The sequence below is a fragment of the Dicentrarchus labrax genome, unplaced genomic scaffold (assembly GCF_905237075.1).
Source record: "Dicentrarchus labrax unplaced genomic scaffold, dlabrax2021, whole genome shotgun sequence".
In the NCBI taxonomy this organism is placed as follows: Eukaryota; Metazoa; Chordata; class Actinopteri; family Moronidae; genus Dicentrarchus; species Dicentrarchus labrax.
In genome coordinates, this window is record NW_026136703.1 from 9325811 (window position 1) to 9346964 (window position 21154).

Genomic DNA, 21154 nt, shown 5'->3' on the forward strand with positions numbered 1-21154 from the left:
GCTGGAGATAAAAACATAGAAGCTAGTAGCAACGGAGGGACCAACGGGGACCCGGATCCAACATGACCCAGATCCGGCTAGAATGACCACATCAGGGGTTCCTGGTGCAGACATGGCAGTAGCCATACCAATTGTAGCCCCATTGGTGAATGAAGAAGACCCTCGGCCGTGCCTCTACCTCACCACCTTATCTGAGCTCTTCATGCGGGACCAGTCGCCCGCCCAGGCTCTGTGTTCCCTCCTGGCCATGTGCTGGTTCTGGCCATCCAGCTGCGAGGAAGAGGAGAAGGATGTGTTCCTGGGCTCTGTGCTGCTCAGTTTGGGACGGCTCCTCAAAGACAAGCTGGCCTGCCTGGCCCAGGACATGGCTGCCTGCCTGTCCTGCCGGAGGGACGTCAAAGGGGACAAACAACCGGTAACTATAGGCTGATGTGTTCCTTGCTCGTGGGAGGTTTTAACTGAGGTGGCTGATACTACGAGCCTTCACACTTCAGCTGCAAACTTTCACACAACTCCCACAACCGTCTGTGTGTATTTGGTAAAAATATCTCCAAGAATAAAAGTCTGGACGAGTTTTACAGTCAGAGAAACTCATAAGCCTTCCATTTGCATTTTATTAGCATTTTAGCTTTAATTTATTCCATTAATTCCATTAATTGCATTTGCAGTAGTGTATATGAATTATTTGCTACATATTCAGCCAGGCTAGTGGCGTGGCTCTTGGGATGGCAGTGTCAGTCAGCCACCACTTTGGTGGTCTAGAAAAAAATATCTCAAACTATGGGATGATTGCAATGAGATCTGGTACAGATGCCCATGCTGCCTACAAGAGGAAATCTAACCACTTTGAGGAACCCCTGCATTTTCATTTAGCGCCATCATCAGGTCTTAATTTCAATTTCTCTGGTTCATGAACAAAAACACTACAAAACCCTCACCAGCCTCAGCTGTACTGTGCTTAGTGCTAATAAGCAAATGTTAGCATGATGAAGCACAAACTAAGATTGTGAACACTGTAAACGTCATCTGCTGAACATCATGTCAGCATGTTCGCACTGTCCTTGTCAGCATGTTAGTGTGCTGACTTTAGCACTAAGAGGTTGTCATTTAGAGCTGCTAGTGTGACTCTTAGACATGTTTTCTACCTGTTCATCACAGCAAGCCCTCTCTACTCAATCCTATCCTGGTGATCTTTAATTCAGCTGTTCACTTGTAAGATTTATAGTGTAGGCATATGGGAGCAGGTCAAAAGGTCACGGTGTTACTTTTTGCCCTGTCTCCACAGCTTTTATTGCTATCCATGATGTTATCTCAGCAACATGGGCGCTATTAGAATTAATTGTATTGGTTTGACTAGCAGTTAGACTCTTTATGGGTGTGTTTTCACTTTCAAACGGTCACCTTGTGTGCCTAGTGGGCCTATTATCTGTTAGTATTATGTCATCTTTTGACAGTTGTATGGTGTGCATAGTTCAGGGGGCTCTGGTTGCTTCTGAATCACAAAGATTGAGCATTTTCCAGGTCAGGAAGGAGACTGGGGATAGCACAGGGATTGCCATTAGTTATTCCACAGACTTGTTTGTCATCAAGTCATGTTTAATGTTGGCAACAAGCATTTCCACTTAACCTTTCATTTAGTTTTAGGCATCTTGGTGGAATAAGAATAGCGTACAGTCCCAGCATTACTTTGCCTTTGTACTGGCAGTCATGCAGCGGAGTGGATCTGAATAGCCTAGGGGACTCAGTAGAATGGGTGCTTTAATCTGAAACTAGATTCATTATTAAAACACACTCCTCTCCCAAAGTCCTCCGAGACTTGGCGGAATAATATTTGTTTAGGATGAATAATAAAAGGCGTAAATGGGCTTGAGTGGAGCGCGACGGGACCAGCCCTCCCTCTCATCTTCCTCTCTCCTCCCCTCTACTCTGATTTATGAGCATGCATCTTCTTTTATTGAGCTTTGAAAAGAAGATGGCATCGTGGCACTATAGCCCACTAACATGGCAAATGAATCACGGGCCTGCCTACCGGCCACCAGGCCTCTCTCTCTCTCTCTCTCTCTCTCTCTCACTCTCTCCCCCCCCCCCCACCCCCTCTCTCTCTCTCTCTCTCTCTCTCTCTCTCTCTCTCTCCCCCTCTCTCCCACCCCCCCTCTCTCTCTCTCACTCTCTCACTCTCTCACTCACTCACTCACTCACTCTCTCTCTCTCTCTCTCTCTCTCTCTCTCTCTCTCTCTCTCTCTCTCTCTCTCACACTCTCTGACTCTCCCGCTCTCTCTCTCACTTATAGTGTCATGACAAGGCTGTTTCTTGTGAGGGATGGCTAAAGCCAGCCCCAGGGACATGCCTGTATTTATCCCCTCTTCTTTATCCTCTCCCTCCCTACATTTGTTTGTTTATTTCAGCTAAGATGGGACCTCTCCGCTGGTGAAGCGCAAGGCTTCTCCTTTGATTTGAGCAGCGTTTCATCTGCAAAGCAGACTGAGCTCTGTACATAATGACTCCGTTGGAGCGTTAAAGGGAGATGGAGACAGTGTTCAGTGTTTATCTTGAAACCTCCAAGTCTGACATAGCCGAGCTGTGTGGTTGTTTTTTTTTGTGTGAGTGTTTACACCCAAAACTTGTATAAAATAAGTATTAAATATGTCACAAATGAGACTATTATTTAGTGATTGCATGTAAGATCCTGCATGGTAAGTGCATTTGACATGTTACAGCCAACAGTGTGGATTATGTGCATGAAGGTCAGTATCATTTATACAGCTTGTTGGGTCATCTAACAGTGTCTGGAACTCTTCAGATACTCACTTTCATCACTTTTGAAGTACAATCAAGTGCAACACCACAAAAGCCTTCAAGAGGAGACGTGTGACGAAGTGTGATCCATTGTCCATTTTTATGATTCATCACGTTGGGACTGAAAAAATGATGATGATGACACAGAGAACTCTGAGAGGTAGTAGGATGCGACAACATGCTTTTTGCTGCACTATTTTATTTGTTTGAAACAAAAAAATCCTGACCAAGGGGCACCCTGGTTTAGGGATTATGGCGCCGATCATGAACTGCGACGGCCGTGGTTTGCATTCAGCCTGGGAACTTTGTGCATGTAACTCTAAATACTTAGTTCTGACTGAATTTAGGAGGAACAGTAGAAGCAACCTTGACACACACCTTGACACTGCATTATCTTCTTATAGGATACCAGAAAAAAATACCTTTACCAAACTCTTGCCTGTCATTGTCCTCTCAATGAGCTCTTAAAAATTGGTTATCAGGCCAGAGCCTTCATCTATTTATTTATTCCCTGTGAAAGTACCCTGTGCAACGAGCAACACATGTCATGTTTTATTCTTGTGCGAGGCCATAGTTAACATTCCTGCCCTGTTACCCCCACCGGCTCAGAGCCTCCCATTTTTGAGTCAGCCATTCCTCTGTGTGTGGAGGTAACAAGCCAGAACAGTCTGCATTGTACTGGTGCTATTGAGAGACTGGACACTGATACAGCCCCCGGCCTCTCCATTCAGCTCTCTGGAAATTACACCGAGGTCACATGGAGCCGAAAAGTAGGGGGAAGAACCAGAGGAAGAGGAAGGAGGAATGGGGATGTCTGGAGGCAAATGGACAGAGGGAAGTAGGATTGATGGCAGGATGTCAAAGTAGAGATGTAGGAAAACCAGCCCTGATGGAAAGAGACGGACAGTGAGAGAGGAAATAGTTGCCAGTGGAAGAACTCCCCTCTATTTGCACAAGCCAAGTGGCCAGACCGTCCTCCACTGATTGATATGCAAAACAAGCCAGCAGCAAGCACTTTTTCTCTGCCTACGCTCACAGAACGGCAGGGCGCAGGATCAATGGCTCGATCCCCATCAAAGCCCCCTCCGCCTCAGAGGCATAGGTGTACTCGAGAGTGAGGCTTCTGACCCGGGCCTTGCAGAGAGACTATAGAGACACTAATGAGAGAGAATGGAAGGAGGAGGAGGGTGAGAAAAATTGAGGAGCCATCAGATGAAAATCAGACGTGAACAGAGCGAGGAGATAGAGATCTCTAGACGGTCGAGCCAACAGTTCTTTTATGGGTATTTTCTCCGTTTCGGGTCAAGTTGTATAACCGTACACCATTTCTGGAGCCGCCATGCCAGCATCAAGGGGAGGCAGGCTGCGTAGGAAGGGCTGCTCGTTGGCCCGAAGGACCCGGCGGCAGGCCACAGCAGCATGGAGGCTGCTCTACAGACTGCTCTTCATGGTGAGCAAAGGATTGGAATATTTACAGATGAACACTGGTTATGTTGTAATATTTGATGCAGTTTTTGAAAGGGCCTCATTAAAAGAGAGGATAGAAAGTCATCAGGACTCCAGTGTGTTTTCAAGTGTCATTGCTCCTGAAAGTGAGTGGCTACAATGAAGGCTTTTTGGATTAATGTTGATATAGATGTGCTTTAATTTCAGAATGAGGACAAGGTTGCTCTTTAGGTTTAACTTGTGTGTCATGGTATTATTTTTATTTTTTTTGCCAGTTTGGAATTAAAATGTTCCTGGATTTATAAAGATAAGTAACTCTACTTGACTTGAAAGAAGCATTTTGTAATGAAAACCCTTTGCTTTGACATTTAGATGTTATAAGAAGTGGACATCATGTACTGTATGTATGGCTGTTGACTGAAAATGAAAAGAAATGCTGCTGGACACTGTCAGAAGGAAACAGGGACTGAATGACTCAACAGCTGCTCACTTCATTTATTTTTTTTTTACCTGCAGGTCAACAAAGACCTCTTTTCTAAATTGACTAAAGGGCATACATGGTGAGAAGAGGTAGAAACATGATCCAGAGCTGTCAGCTGTCAGCGAGAAAACCTGAATAGGAATTCACAGCAGCGCTGTCGGATCCACTCTCCTTCCCTGGCACTCCCGGGCTTTTCTCCCGCCTCTGCTGGCTCCTGTCCTCGGCTCTTAATTGGTTATTTGGGCTAGCTGTCAGGCTGTGTTGGTGGGATTGTTGTGAGGCGATTGCAATTCCTGAGTCATGACACTGTGTAGGTGCCCCCCCTCCTCTTCTCTCTTTCTTTCTGCCCACCTCTTCTTGTCACGCTCCAATGCAGGTGTCTGCCATTTAACGTTGATGAAAATCTTACTCAGTTAGGGAGCTGTGTGAGATGTAAAAGTGTGTTTCCATGTGCACACGTTCCCAAGCGTCCAATCAAGCTTTTCTTCCTCCAGCTCTGCGGCTCCTCCATCATCTCATCTGTGTGTGTGCGAGACGAATGTGAGCCCGTATCCTTCCTGCGTGTGGGTGTAATGAGAATTAACTCAGCACTTGAGTGGCGGTGTAGCGCTACTGGGTGCACACACACGTTTTTTGGAGACCCCGGCAGGCCTCCCCTTTCCTCTGGGCGCCTGTAGCTGAAATAAACAGCAGATATTCTTGTTATCTGTCTCCACAAGAATGCCCTCCCCTGTCTGGAGCTACCAGGGGGCTATTTGATGAATATGATATCATTCAACCTTTGTGTTTCCTTCGGGCAGTCTGCCCCTTTGTGCCCGCCTGCCAAAATATGGAGTTTTCGCAGTGTGTGTATCAGCGAATGGAGTCTGACTACTGCTGTGTGTGGCTGCATCATCGGTGTCTGAATTTAGGTAGTGTGTGTCAGTAGCTTAGTTACGTGGATGATATTCTTGGTTCATTATGAAGTGTTTACGTGCTACATGAATGTTGATCACTATAAGAAATGTTCAGCTCTGATGTTGAAGTAGATAGTTGTTGCCAAAATTATATTATGTACATCAACCAGAGAAAGTAGCACTTTTATACTAGATCAAGGGTAACAAAGCCTTTTTAGCCTAGTGGTATGGCTAAAAAGGGATGGCAACGTTGGTTGGTCATCCACCTAAAATATCTCAACCATTGCACTGCAGTGTACAGACATTCACGTCCCCCTCAGGATGAAATGTAATAACATCTCCTCAATTTTCCTCAGGTCAAAATTTCAATGGTTCCTGACCTGTTAATTCCTGACATTAGCATTTCGCTCAAAGAATGACAAGTTGTCTGTCAGTCAACGTCATCGCCCTGGTTACAGAAACTTTGATCTTTGATCTTTTTTATGCGGCAAATACCTCTAGCTCATGTCCACCCATAAAAAGAAAGAGGCTAGATACAGATCTAAATGGCAGATAGATCAGTCATGTCCGTGGGAATGAGTACAAGGCAAACTGTACAGTTTCAGATATTTTCTGGTGGACTGTCTGACCTGAAGCAGCATTCAGCTGGGGACTACCATGTCCAAGCAGTGCAAGGGCAGAGGACTTGGTATTTTACCCTGGATAGGTTTTTAGGGAATCTTGAGACCAAACATTTGGGCCATGTCTATGATCTGATGTTGTAATCCTTAACTGATGCAACTGTGTTTTACTCTTATTGACTCTATTTCCTTTACATTTATGTTGAGAGTAGCAGAGGATTTTGAAACTGGCACATAAAAAGCACAAATAGGTGCATAAAAATTTACCAAAATGCAGGAAATTACATTTTTGACGCTTAAAATCTCCCCAAATCCCCCGCTTGATTTGGGTCCCCCGGGCATGGGGCTGCTGGCAAGGTGTCCACATTTTCCACATCGACGGTGGCAACCCTAGTCCCTACACCAGCGCAGAGGGAGACATTAAGTCCCTTCATAATTATCATCCCACATTCAAAGAGCTCCAGAGTGGAGTGCTGCTGTGGGCGGTATATCACTTGAAAGAGGCTTAGCCCAGACATACATAGAGGACACGGAGAGGCATTTTCCCCTTCTGTCTCTCTCCCCTCCCCTCCCTTTCAGTCTGTCACCCTCACAGACTATACTGAAGCATTGGAGGGCCGTCTCTGGAGTGACCATGCTATAATGAGCTAGCTGATGAGTCGCAGGCTCGTTAATGGAAGCCTTGATTGTCTGTGGGCTCCCAGGGAGTGTATGGAGGGTGTTATGGGTGGTAGCCCACACCAGTTTTAGAGCAGAATGACTCAGACAAGCTTCCACAGTGCTCGGGAAGTGTGTATGTGTGCGTATCAATGCCTGCAGTGTCAGAATAAAGGGTGTATCGACCCATGTGTGTTGCTGTACAGTCTTTTGTAGTTGCTAAAGTAGCTGCACTTAAATGCTTGCTCATGCAATACATGCACACACACACAAACGCACACACACAGGAAGGCGCAGAGTGCTGAGCAGCTGTTTTGCCTGGCATCTTGGCCGTCCCACCGAGCTGTGTTGCTGTGCAGCGGATTGGAACCTGCTATTACTGGCACTTATCATCCTCCACTGATTCTAGTGACGGGCCACAGATTATAATGCTACATCATGTCATTCACTTGGAATAAGGAGGGGACTGGTCATCATGAGGCTATTTTTAACATAGAAATCACATCATAATTGATGGCTTTGCGCACTACTGTCGAGCAAAGCGTGGTGCTGTTGATGAAGTGTTGTGCTTGAGTAGTTTGTCAGGTAAGAAATTGGGATGGATTCTGATTAAGTGTCCATACATTGACCATGGTGCTTGATAAGCGTACAGTGGCAACCACGGTGGGAAGAGGAGAGAAGGGGAGACGTTTTTCCCCTCACTGCTTCTTTTTTTGTCTCAGGGAATGGAACAGAGAGGCTGATAATGGTTCATTTTCTGCCACAGTTGCTCACAGACTACAAAACCTTTGCCGCCACAGGCAAGAGTTTGCAGCGTGGTGCCTTCGGCTGATGTTAATTTCTCCTACCCCGGGCAATCCAGTCCAGTGTAAAGTAATGCGGATTATCTGTTTCTGTCGGTAAATGGTGTGACGCTGAGTTCTTCATGGGGTCCCACCTGTCAAAGAAGTACAAAGCAGGCTGGGAGGAATTTTCACTTTTTATGAATGAGCTCAGCTAGAGTTAGAACATTAGATTCTTCTAAGCCCCTCCCTCTAATACAAACTAATGCACGACCCCTTGGGATCTTCTGGCATGTCAAATGTTCTTGAATTGATGTGACACAAGGCAGCATAACTGTCCATTATGAATTTAGACGGATAGTGTAATGTGCTATAATGGTAACTGCTGGGGTATCTAGTTAGTCTTTCAGATGCACTGTAAAGTCTTTGATGCAAAGCCAATTAGCATAGCGTGCATAACTAAATCTCCATAACGCTCTTAGTATACCCATGGGAATCACTGGCCGTGTACAGTGAACAGTTATATACATCATTATTTTATCCAACGGAGATGAAATCATTAGTAGTGAATAGTTAAATGAGGGAGGTAAATGACTTAGATTTTTCATTTTAATAAATCCTTGAATATGTTTTGGTGCAGATACATGTCTGTGTATGCATGCATGCATGCAGTTTCTTATAGCAAGTGTGATCCTCATTTTAACCAGCTGGCTGTTATAATCCCTTAGCTGCCTAACCTAAATACATACCTCTTTCTCTCTGTTGACCCCTACAGAGCGTGGACACGGTGTGCACTCTCTACCAGTCCTTCCAGGAAGGGACCGGCTCGGGCCCTGGGGGTTTGATGGACAACACCAAGGAACCTCCGGTAAGGCAGGGAGGCGGTGCAACGGCAGAGGCCACCCTGCTCAGACCTTGCCCCAAGCATATGAGTGCCACTGAGAGGTTACGCAAGGTCATCCAGGAGCTCGTGGACACAGAGAAATCCTATGTGAAGGTAAAACCGCGAAGCTTTGACTTATGATGTTATATAAGAATACCTTATAAGAAGCTAACATGAATATTTGTCTACATTTTGATTAATTATCGTGTGTTTTCTAAAGACTCCACTGTCCCATTTTTAACTCCTTGGTTATACAATTATATACCTTTTTCTCTTTTTTTATTTTACCAAGACAAAAAAAGCACCATAGTATCTTTTGAACCTAACTCCTGATTTAACTTCTCACATTGTCAAGTAAAATGAAAGGGCCTATCACTGGCAGAATTGAACATTTTATACTTTTTTTGCTCTCTTGTTGAACCTTCGATGAGAAGTTTCAGACCACTCTCATATCTGCACAGTAGATTTATAGCAGGAGCCAGCAGCCTGATAGGTTAGCTTAGCATAAAGACAACAGCTTGCTTCTGTTCTGAGGTAACACAACTGCCTATGAGCACCTCTAAAGTTCACTAAATAACATGTTATATTGTTTGTTTAATCTGTTCAAAAACTTCTGTGTATTAATGATAAGTTGTGGTTTTATGGGGGGGGGCTGGGAGCAGTTGAGACTACAGGAAGCGGTGCTGATAGACACATTGTGTTGCCTTTGGACAGAGCTGTTTCCCATGTTTCCAGTCTTTATGCTGAAGCTAAGTTACCTGGCTGCTGGTTCCAGCGACACATTAACCGTACAAATATGAGAGTGGTATGAATCTTCTCATCTTACTGTCAGCAAGAAAGTAAAAACGCATATTTCTCAAAATGTTGAACTTTTGCTTTTTATTGAAGGTCTTTATTCAAGTGGTGACATGGGACTTCTGTAGTCAGTCCCACAGTTAGAGCTCCTCCTTCCCTCCTCATCTTGTCTAGGCTTTTTTATCTTCCTCCCACCCAATCATTTTGCTGCCCTCATGTTTTCCAATACGACCTTTTCCTCCCTCCACATTAAAGAGCTGCATTCATGATCTTCTTGACTCTGCAACACTTGTCATTGCTGGCATTTTTTCTCTTTCTTCTTCATCTCCTCATTTTTTCAAGTGTCTTTCTCCGTGTACGCCTCTCCTTCAACCTGCCGATGATTTGTAATTGAGGGAGGAGATTGTCTTCCCAGAGTGCCTTTATGCAGGCCTGTATCCATGCACCAGTAGCGACTGCTTGGGGAGGGGAGGGGAGGGGAGGAGGAGGAGAAGGAGGAGGAGGAGGAATCTCATAAATCAACCTAATGAGAATATCCCCACTGATACCAAGACAAGCTACAGCCACATTAAAGTGGGGGGGGGGAGATAAGGGGACATAGAGGGAGAAGATGGAGGAATGAGGCGAGGGATTGTGGAAGGGAGACTTTTGGAGGTTAGAAAGGGAGAAACAAGGAGTGAATTGATGATGAAAGGGATTTTAAAAGACACGTAGGTTAAGGGATAATGTTCACTTATTGACGTTTGATTCCTCGTCACTGACCTTCTGTATTTTTGTGTGCAGGACCTGGCCTGTTTGTTCGAGATCTACCTGAAACCTCTACAGAATGAAACTTTCCTCACACCGGATGAGGTGGGTGGCGTGTGTGTGTGTGTTTGTGTGTGTGTTATTATGTGGTAAACATGATGAGGTGTAGCGTCCAGAGGCGTGTCCTGCTATATAGGACGGTGAATTCATTAAGTGTTTATTACCCAGAGGTGACGTCGATGAACTCTGCTAGGCCATATCTCCCTCATTACCACTGTGACGGGTTGGAGGACAAATTAGCATTCCCCCACACTGACCTTCTAGCGTCCCACAGGGACACACCAATAAAGGTTAGCTTAAGAGTAAACCCACCCTTTAAGCATTCAACTCAGATTCACACGCCACAGTATAGCTGTCCACTGATTTTTCCTTTTCAATTGACAAAGTGGGGTTTTTCTCTTTTGAATCAAACTGTCATTGCATGTTACTGTGTCAACATATAGTAGTAACTGCAGCATGCTAATGACCTCAGTATTGCAGTTTCCAGCCCTGTGTGCAGCGCTGTGCCCGGCGTGACCTCAAACACAGGACGCCTCTCTCAAGACACACTAGTCGATAGGCCACTGAGCACTGGGGCAAATTAAAAGGCCATTATGGGACAGCGCGACGTGTCCAGACACAAAATGGACATGGGCATGTTAGCCCCAGAACAGCTTTTAATGAAGGGAAGTGTTGACTCTGGGTATGTGTGTCAGACAGTGGAAGTTTGTACGTGTGTGTGCTCTATTTGTAGCAGGGCCATAGCTTGTCCCTAAGTGCCTTTGTCAGAGATGGAGCCATCAGAGTGGAGGTTTTATAACACTCCAGGGTGCCTGTCTGACTGACTGTTATGAATTACAAGATATAGCCTCATATTCCTTCACTCTCCCCCTTCTCCCCCCTCCCTTTCTCGGCCATTTTCCTCTCATATATCCCTATCCATCACCCACAATTCCATACTACCTCTCCCCTCTTTGCCTCTTTCTATCCATTACCCTACTATCCCTGTTCTCCTCTTCAGATGGAGAGTTTGTTTGGCAGCCTGCCAGAGATGCTGGACTTCCAGAGGGTATTCCTGCAGACCCTGGAGGAAAGGATCGCCTCGTCGCCTGACTACAGCACCCTGGAGACCCCCTCACAGTTCAAGGTGAAAAGCACACACAGTAACATAGCATATTATTGATTAAATGTCCAAAGATTCAGTATAGATTCCATGAGTGTGAACATACGGAACAACATTATTCTCAAGCCAGGTGATGTTAGCAGCTACTCCAAAGACAAGGCATGATCTTTGAGATTTTGAGGTTTATAAATAATTGAGGGGGTGCGACAGGGGCATCGCCGGCTGATTTATAGGGTTGACATGACAATGTGTGCGGTCTATTGATCGAGGCGGCGGTTCACTGGTTGGATTGTGAGCTGCTGAAAGCTAGTGTACTCAGGACTTTAGGTGAGAGGGAAAGGACAGAGGGGGCGTTTGAATAGTCTCCCAAGAGAGGGAGTGCAGAGGTGTTCGGTCATGACTTCACATGTTCGCACTCTTTCATCTTCTCTCTCTCTCTTCCTCTGAACTCATTTGGCTTCGTATGGCATAACATTCTCTCCATCTGTGTGTGTGTGTGTGTGTGTATGTGTGACACTCAGTCCTTGTCTTTGTTTTTTTCTCACACCCTCTCTGTCTACAGAAGCTGCTGTTTTCTCTCGGGGGTTCCTTCCTCTACTACGCTGACCACTTCAAGCTCTACAGCGGCTTCTGTGCCAACCATATCAAGGTCCAGAAGGTCCTGGAGAGAGGTAGGACACACACCTAAACGCTCAAAAGGCACTAAAATGGCCTAAATGCACTCCTGCACAATGTGAGATTGAGAAGTGGTATATAATAAATACATCCGCAGACACATAAGTGTCCCACACACCTGCTTGATTCAGCTTCCTTGCACCTACGTTGCATCAGAGACACCTCTCGGCACTTATTGTTGAAGGTTTGGCCTCCTCTCTTGGGAAACAAATCAATTATGTACGAAAGAGAGTGCGGCAGTAGATGCCTCTCCCGTTTACTGCAAACCCAGCACGCACACAAAATATAGTTGGGAGATGAAAAATTCTCCTCCTTTCATTTTGTGATCTACTGTTTCTAAATATTCAAAATGATTACCTGTTTTACAAATCGAGCTAAAACAAATCCATTTATTAATACACAGACTTTGGATAACCTTGTCCGCTAACAGAACATATCCGATCGTGACAACCCGAGAGCCCCAATAATTCCTTGCGTCTTCCTCAGCATGTGACAGAGTAGAAATTTTAAAGTTGATTTATGCCTGCTAAGACGCCGGCCTTTCTGCCACAATTTGGGAACGCTGCCCAGTACAGAGCGAAATGTAAGAAGATTGGCTTCTTTGCCGACATTGGGGGATGGGGTGGGCGAATTCCTCCCATGTGCTGCCCCATTACTAGAATTGCATGGGATATTCCTCGAGGTAAGTAGCAGGATGGATGGATATTTAATAGGATTAGAAGGAGAAAAACACTCTGATGGGTCAGAATTACCTAGAGGAGAATAAAGTGTGGTAAACATGGTTATCACAGCAACACTGGTTCATGAAAGAGTTTTCTGCAGTGTTAAATAGTTTGGAAGATCATGAAAATTATGTTTAATGATATATTGTGCCTCCATCTGGCTATAAAAAGATCCTTGGCTACAATCCTTAAACGGAAACCCTCCTATTAATTTAATAGATGCACTGTTAAAAAACCCTGAATCTGTGCTCCAAACGTTTGTGTATGTATTTTTTTAAAACAATAATGTACAAAATTAATATATATTATATATTATGAAATTACTGACTGTCCTTTTTAGACAGATCTTGGCATAGTGATTATTCTAAAGTCCTTCAGCCTGTGGGCAGTGCCAACTGGGTGCAAAATGGCTCCAAATGCTTAAATGAAGGGAAAAGATGCCAGATTCAAAGTCCTCTACTTACAGGGTTCATACACCCTATTCTTTAACCAAAGCTTTAAATGGCAGGGTGTAAAGTATTATAGCCTGTGCATGCAAACTAATATTAGAACATGTAGCAAAATAATTGCACAGTAGAGATAAGGATGGCCAAGTATAACAAGGTGATAGTTGCACTGAGCATATAGTTGGCGCAGCATGGTACAGAACACCCAGTGCAGCCTGGTCACGACCAGCTCACCCAAGGACACAGACAAGAAATCTGTGGGAGTTTGTCAACCCTTTAAGTAATTATATGCCCGTCTCTGCCATCTTCATTACCCCCTCCCTTTCCCGTCATGCCAAAGGCCCTCGGTTGCCTTAGTTTCTCTGTTTATTTGTCGACTCGTTAATTGCCTGCCAATTACTCTGGGAGGTGTCGATGCTGCTGCCTGTCTGTGGCTGGGAGTGCTATAATTAATACTTTAATGGCCCCCCCTCAGTAAGCACCGTGGAAGCATACTGCTCAGGGAAAATGTCATCACCTTTACAGAAGGATCATTTTGTACTATACCTGCCACTTCACACAGCGCTTTTGGCTTCAGTGTAAAACTGACGAGTCCCAACTTGATCATTTTCACCATGTTATAAATAAGACAGCATGGTTTTGATTAGTTATTTTTAACTTTTGCTTTGTGAAAGCACCTTATCTTCAATGTATTATGATACTCAGAGGTGATGTGCTGAGTATAATGGATGCATGTTTAAACCTTTATACTGCAATGGTCATGGTAGGTTGAGGAGAAGCCTACACTACCCCCTGCTGGAGACAGCTTGTTGCACCATGGTTCTGCCCTGACCTTCATTGGTCTATGTCAGATCTGAGTTTGGCTTACGATATAGCCACGCGTCTCTCTCGCTATGTATGCGTGAGACCATCAGAGTGCATCAGGAAACACAAACACAGAAAACAAAGGAACTGCTGAAAGATTCATATTAATTCAGTACGTATGTGTTTTTCAGCAAAGACGGATCAGGCCTTTAAGGAATTCCTGGATGCAAGGAACCCCACCAAGCAGCACTCATCTACCCTGGAGTCCTACCTGATTAAACCGGTGCAAAGGGTGCTCAAGTACCCCCTGCTGCTCAGGGAGCTGGTCTCCCTCACTGACGCTGACAGTGAGGAGCACTACCACCTCACCGGTAGGGAGAAGGAAACATACATTTACCGACACACAAGCCAACCCACACACATGGGGACAGATGTGCTAAAAATATAGACGTTCACACTTGTCATTTCTGTGTCATGCCATCATGCATCAGAACATTAAGTAACACATCTTGGCAGAACAGTCATTTTCTCCCCAGTACACAGTGCACACACAATGAGCAAATAAGATCTGCTACTGTAATGCAAAGCATATAAAGTCAAGAATTGATCCTTGTTAACACTTCATTGTGTTCTCGTCCCTGCAGAGGCTCTGAAAGCCATGGAGAAGGTTGCCAGCCACATCAATGAGATGCAGAAGATCTACGAGGATTACGGCTCCGTGTTTGATCAGCTAGTTGCTGAGCAGACTGGCCACGATAAAGAGGTAGATACACATTTCACACAATCAAATTTATAATCATCGAGCATAGTCAATATTTGCTGAATAGAAGTTGCTTCGGTGACATTGAGTTTCACAGGACACCTGCTACAATACACAAACACTAAATACTTATCACAGTTAAAACTACTTCAATCGAGTTAACTATCAGTACATCAGAGTGGAGCTGTTTACGCCGTCTTCTGTGCATTCCCTCAAGGGGTTGAATACATTTACAAATTGATGGAATATTTAGTTGGTAACCACTGCATAAATATTCAAAGTGAATGCTAAATAATGTTGTCTAGGGTACTGTATGTTTTCAAAGAATTCATAAGCTCTTGGATAAAAAATGAAATGAAAATCAGCCTCCGTCCCATGTACCAGCACTAGTTTGTAGCTGTGGAGCTCCATTCATAGGCTTAGTTAGTATGTATCTCACATGGCAGTGGAAAGCCAAAAGTCTTGCTTGTTGTTCTCCCTTTGCCCCTGCACTCTTTTAAATCCTCTCCTGTGTCTCTCTCAGGTCGCAGAGATCTCTATGGGAGAGTTTCTCATGCATTCCTCAGTTGTCTGGCTCAACCCGCATCCATCGCTGGGCCGCATGAGAAAAGACCCCGAGATGACCGTGTTTGGTGAGTCTGCACACTGTCCCTGCTGTCGTTGGTGATGCATTCTGGGGAAAAGTCCCTGCCATTTCCCTACCCATAACCCTTACCATGCCAGACTCCAACAATGTGTTGGCTGCTGTTCCATTCAAACTCGACATGCTGTTTTATTTCACAGGCTTCGGGGCACAAACGACCAAATAGAAAGCATTTTTAATATTGGGTCCATTTTTTTAATGGTGGATGTCAGCTAAACTTTCAATCAGTACAAACCAAATGTGTTGGGTTTGCAGCACAGAACTGTGTCTGCAGCAGCACTCAAAACAGATCTCAGTGAATTTCAAATTTCCGTAGCTCTAGTGCTGATATATGCTTTAAGGCTTCAAGCTGGCATCTTAAATGCTTCTGTGGGTTGCTCTCCTTCAGTCGGCTTTCCCCAAGAGGCATTCGCAGTCAAAACTAAGACGCTGATGTGTTCTCTCTCACCAGTGTTCAAGAAAGCAGTGATATTGGTCTACAGGGAAAACAACAAGCTGAAGAAGAAGATGGTAAGTGTTGTGGCTGTTGCACTCATTTACTCTCACATGCCACAAATGGTGTCTTTGGTGTGAAACGTAGCATTTTTCTCTCCTCTCCTATGTGGCATTCTCCGTGTGATGACCAGACTAACGCTCGTTCGGCACTTTCTCACGGCGATTTGGACCCCTTTAAGTTCCGTTGGCTCATCCCGCTCTCTGCGCTGCAGGTCAGATTGGGAAATACTGCAGGTAAGAGGCCGGCACACTGCCACCTTATCCCCACTAAATCACTCACAAAGTACATCCACTTAATCTTTTTGTTCTTTCTCCCCCTTCATATTTCCCCACACACACACCCCCCTAAACTCATTCTCCTCGCCCACACACACGTCTTCTGGCATTTCTATTCAGCTCCCTCCCTCCCTCCTTATCGCCTTCTGAAACCATAAACCATATTTGGACTGTGTGATTAAAAGCCTCTCCTTTATTTCTTCGCTCTCCCAGGAACAGGCACAGAAAGCAGCTGCATCTGGGAGCTGATTCACTCCAGGTCTGAAGTGGAAGGCAGGCCAGAGACCGTCTTCCAGCTGTGTAGCAGGTCAGAGATTAAACTTTCAGGTGGAATCAGTGATGATTTATTCTGGTATTTATTCATGAATTCCATAGTCATTTTTACCCTTTACACATCCCGGAAGCAGGGTTTTAGAAGGATAATTAAGGTTCATTAAAACTTTAGTCTTATTTTTGCAGTTTTGGCCACCATTTCTATTAGTTACGACAGCACTTTCATCAGCAAAGTAATTGCTGAGATCTGGGAACCTAGGATCATTGCTAATATGATGTCCACCAAGGCAAGAAATACAAGCGAACAGGTGGACAAGTTGTAAACAAGCCAACAGTTTAGCCAGATTATCCAACGCACTTATCTAATGACTATTTGGAAGTAAAACCAAAGTGAGCATCCTCATGTTGGTAATAATCTCTAATTGCATAGAGAAACTGTACACACAGCTATGTCGAGTACAGTTGGTCTGTAAACTGTACTAGATGTCTAGAATGGGCAGTTTGGGTAATACATTATACAGTTTCCCTTAATTCTCCTTTCCAAATAAGGCTAACTTCTGCTTTTTGCAACCTGTCTGATCATTTGACTGCTTGCAACATCAGTCTTCTTTTTAGCAATGTTGCAATGTTCCAAGATCTTAATGTTGCCATTACTGATGGAAGGAATGGTCAAGGCTGCAAAAAAGACCCAAGTTGTGATAAACTGGAATTATCTTTTCATTTTTTCAAACCTACTGAAAAATGTAGTCCTTCCCTAAGTTCCAACCTCATCATTAAAACAGGTGGCTGCTGATCCAACAATCAAGCCTATTTAGACAATCATCACCTATTTTACAGTTTGACTGAAGCCTAAATTATGCCATAAGTACTCATTTTGGGGCACGCTGGTTGCCAACTAGGTGTAGCGTGCGGCCCATATACAAAAGCTCAGTCCTTACTGCAGCACAACCCTCTGCTGCTTGTCATCCCCCTCTCTCTCCACAATTCTGTCACTCTTCAGCTGCTCCTATTAAAATAAAGGCAATAATACAAATCTTTTAATACTGCAACATGCTAATAATACCACCTCATATCTGCCTGCAGCCAGTTAGCTTAGCACTAGGAAATGCCCTTTTTTTTTTTTTTTTTCATGTTGCATTTTTCCATACGTAGTTCAATAATAATCCCATTTTGGGTTCCATATCATAGTCCCCAAAGAGGACACATTAGGTTCTAGCTATCGGCTTTGCGTGCGTCTCTTCCCATTGATCCTCTGTTTACTGTGGTTTTTAACACTCAACAGTATAAACTGTCTACATGGTGGTGAGAGTGAAGCCTGTGACCAAATTAGTAATTCTCATTAGACACTGTGAAATTGGGATCACTCCTAATGAATTAAATCACCCATTTCACTGGGGACACAATGAGGACCGTCTCACCAATCCCCTTACTCTATATTTAGCTTCTGATATCAAGTTTAACATACCCTGAGCTCATGTTACTATGGTACCTCTGCTGTGTCCTCCTCAGTGTGCCGGAGAGCAAGGTCAGCATCATCAAGGTGATCCGCTCCATCCTCAGGGAGAACGTGAGGAGGAACATGAGGAGCGATGGCACGTTGGATAGGGGCTGTAAGGAGCGCCTGGCCCCCCTGCGCAGCACCCTGCCCTCCTCTGCTAGGCTAGGTCAGTATACAGAAGCATTCATGTGAAAAATATTTCCGTTTTTATGGGGGGGGGATTCTGTCAAACATTTGACATTTGTTTTGGAGTACCAGGCACTGCTTCCTGGGAAAGTTTCCTATAAAAACATGTCCACATAGGGCATAGGAGTTGTTATTGCTGGTATTTAGCCTTTAAGGTCATTTGGCTTTAATAGTCACTAACTGTGTAACGCCAAATATGCATGTACATTAGAGACGATGGTATCTCACTCTTTAGGTCATAAAATACTTACAGTGAAAGTGTTGTGCTTAGATAAGAGTGGCTTTTCTGACTCCATCCCTCTCCACATTTGTTACCAGGTTCCTCCAGGGCTTCCTGGTTGTGTAAGCAGCCACTTGGAGATCTTTCCGCCCAGGCCGGCAATCCCAAGCTGGGGCCGGACTCAGACGAGGGAAGCCTGAGCAGCGGAACCTACAGTTTGTACGGGGCTCCTCCACCTTGCACCTCCTCTGACTCCATTATCCCCCCTGAGCAGAAGAACTGGTCTCAGACACCGGGATCCAACTTGCAACCCCGCTCCACCTCTGCTGTGAAAGAGTCTGATATTTTGAGTGACGAGGACGATGACGGCTTTAGCGAGGGGGGAACAAGAAGGGACAGTGCGGACAGCAGTTCCCCAACTAGCGCCATTGAGGCTCAGTTCCTCCAGCTTCAACTCTCGGAGGACGCTGTGTCAAAATGTGCACCGGCTCCCTGTGTTCAACCTGAGGGGGTGGGGGACACTCCAGAGACCCAACCCAAACTGATGCGAGGACATTTCAGTGCTGTTAAGAGAAAACCAAACAGTTTCAGGAGGAGCCAGGGTGCTCTGTTGAGCATGAAGGCGCACAGCAGGTCACTGGACAGCCAGGCAGATGCAGCATCGCCGGCAGGGGTAGTGGACCTTAACACGCTGCTGGAGAGAGAGTTCAGTGTCCAAAGTCTGACATCTGTAGTGAATGAGGACTGCTTCTATGACCCAGCTGAGAGCTGTGCCACTGACTCTGGAAATGCCACCTCCTCGTAGGGGGCTGGATTGACAGAGCAGAACTATACTGTACCAGGGCCACAAGTTAATGGTCACAAGGGCGAAAAGGTGCAGACCAAAAGCCCCTGCGTTACAAGAGGTGAAACCCCCTGCGGCTTGCGCGTGGCTGTGAAGCTGTGCCTCAACTCTGCAGTCTGTTTAGTAGGCAACACATCTGCCTGCTAAAAGTTAGGCATATATGATCTGTTCTGATGGAAGCCTATTGGCTGACAGACACAGTTTCTCTCCCCCAGAGAGGAGAAGCGAAGTGATTTCTGTCCCAATGATAATGACTGCAATGAATCTGCCAAGCACTGATGCGTTCCCGCGATCTCCTCAGCTCGCCGGGCTTCGCCTCCTCCCAACAAAACCGTCTGAGTGACGTATTCCATCTTAGTTTCCCCTGCAGCTCATGCTGATTGGCAGTTTTTATTTGGGTTTTGACCTTTTCTGTGAGGAAATTGGGAGAACGTCCTTCGTCTGTCAGTCCCAGAAGTTAAAGGAGGAGGAAGTCCGCGGTGCGTATAGAACCGGGGGATACAGAGATGCAATAGGTTTCTGAGTTTATTGAGTCTGTGCTACATGTTGTTTCAGTTTGCAGGGCAGCAGGCTTTCACACAGGCTTTAGGTTTGGTAAGATATTAGTTTGTATTTGGTTTCACAGAACCAAACACTATAGCTTATTACAAATTACATTTTCGTTAAAATTGATGAGAAAGGAGGCACTGAGTGAAGGCTATCACAGACAAATAATATCAACCCAAAGAGCTACGGCGGTCAGACTTCCTGAGAAGCGATGACATTGGCCTAAATAAACAGGAAGGACACTGACTTTCGTAACTAAGCCTTTTTGCTGTATTTTGTGCACTAAAGTACACTGTCTGCCTATATATTTTAAATATTTTTTATCTGTACAGGTTTTAATGTAATTAATGCTGTTTTTATTTATTAATAGGTTTGATTATGTGTATCTTAGCAAAGTAACTTTTTGGGTGAAGGCTTGAACCATTGGCTAAAGATTTGGTCCATTAGTTAATAAAAAAAGATGCAATACAGCTTGATGTTTTTCCAACTTCATTTTGAAAATGTAGCCTACTGGATTTTGGTTGTCTTTTCGCTGAAGATTGTAATTTCCAGTGTATGCATTGGAAAGTGTTTTTGAGATATGGCTGCTTAATTGAACGATTTAAACTGCAATAATGTTTAAACCCCAGTGTTTCTCGACGTTTATGTGTCCCGTGTATATAATCTTTTCTATCTTTTGAAACATTTATGTATTCTCTTATACATACTTGACACTGTACAGGTAAGAAACAAGGCAGGAATTTGCAATAAATGCAGCTGATATTTTTGTAAAACGTTTTGTTTGCCATAGTACGTGTTTAAGGTACTATAACAAAGGCAAACCACTACTACAGTCTGTACCTTCTCAGCTCAACTTTACCTTGCCTTTAATGCTAGCATACCAATGAATGTGAATGCCCCATTGTTAAGGAATTGTTTTATAAATAAAAGTTTTATCTGTGAATGACGCCTGGAGAACAATGCTTTCAACTTTCAGTTCAGCTGTCAGTTCAGTTTTACAAATCCTTTCTGTTCTATTGGCAGGTAAAGCAGTGCTGGGAAGTAAGTGTCTTATCTCAGGCTTGGTCCCTTGGCTAGACTTGCCACCAGTCCCTGATTAGCTGTCACAAGAAACGCAGAAGTTTATATCCTGGTATTGGAAGAAAAGGTATATCCTCAATAGAATACATAATTATCTGACAGAAGTGGGGCACAGTTACATGAAGAAAGCAAGCTCTGCTGTGGTGCTCGGATTTTATACACAGGCGCATGAAATTAACCAGGCTGTATGTTGGGAATTTTTTTTTTAATTAGCTGAGCACATTTAGCATCTCCACGTGGACAATTAATTAGTTGTTCTATTCCTTATCTTTCATATTAAACCCAGTCAACTGAAAACACCCAAATTATTGACTAAATTATATTTTTACCCAGTTAGCCCTTGTATTATCTGCATGGCTAGATAGTTTGAGACATTCTGGCATTACCCTAATAGGAGGTGAATGGAATTAAATCATGATG

At 44.5% G+C, this 21154-nt stretch overlaps 1 protein-coding gene across 5 annotated transcripts in view; it reads left to right on the forward strand.

The window, feature by feature from the left end:
- Positions 1-20597, forward strand: part of tiam2a (TIAM Rac1 associated GEF 2a) — a 93037-nt gene extending 72440 nt beyond the window's left edge. For all 5 annotated transcript variants that reach the window (XM_051390746.1, XM_051390728.1, XM_051390755.1 and 2 more), the window contains 12 exons: positions 8455-8676; positions 10141-10209; positions 11165-11290; positions 11829-11937; positions 14105-14284; positions 14558-14676; positions 15197-15305; positions 15768-15826; positions 15943-16045; positions 16301-16394; positions 17870-18024; positions 18363-20597. In XM_051390746.1, the coding sequence (XP_051246706.1) occupies positions 8455-8676; positions 10141-10209; positions 11165-11290; positions 11829-11937; positions 14105-14284; positions 14558-14676; positions 15197-15305; positions 15768-15826; positions 15943-16045; positions 16301-16394; positions 17870-18024; positions 18363-19069 (2052 nt within the window). In that variant the 3' untranslated portion in view covers positions 19070-20597. The remainder of the gene's footprint in view (positions 1-8454; positions 8677-10140; positions 10210-11164; positions 11291-11828; positions 11938-14104; positions 14285-14557; positions 14677-15196; positions 15306-15767; positions 15827-15942; positions 16046-16300; positions 16395-17869; positions 18025-18362) is intronic.
- The last annotated feature ends 557 nt before the right edge of the window (positions 20598-21154 follow it).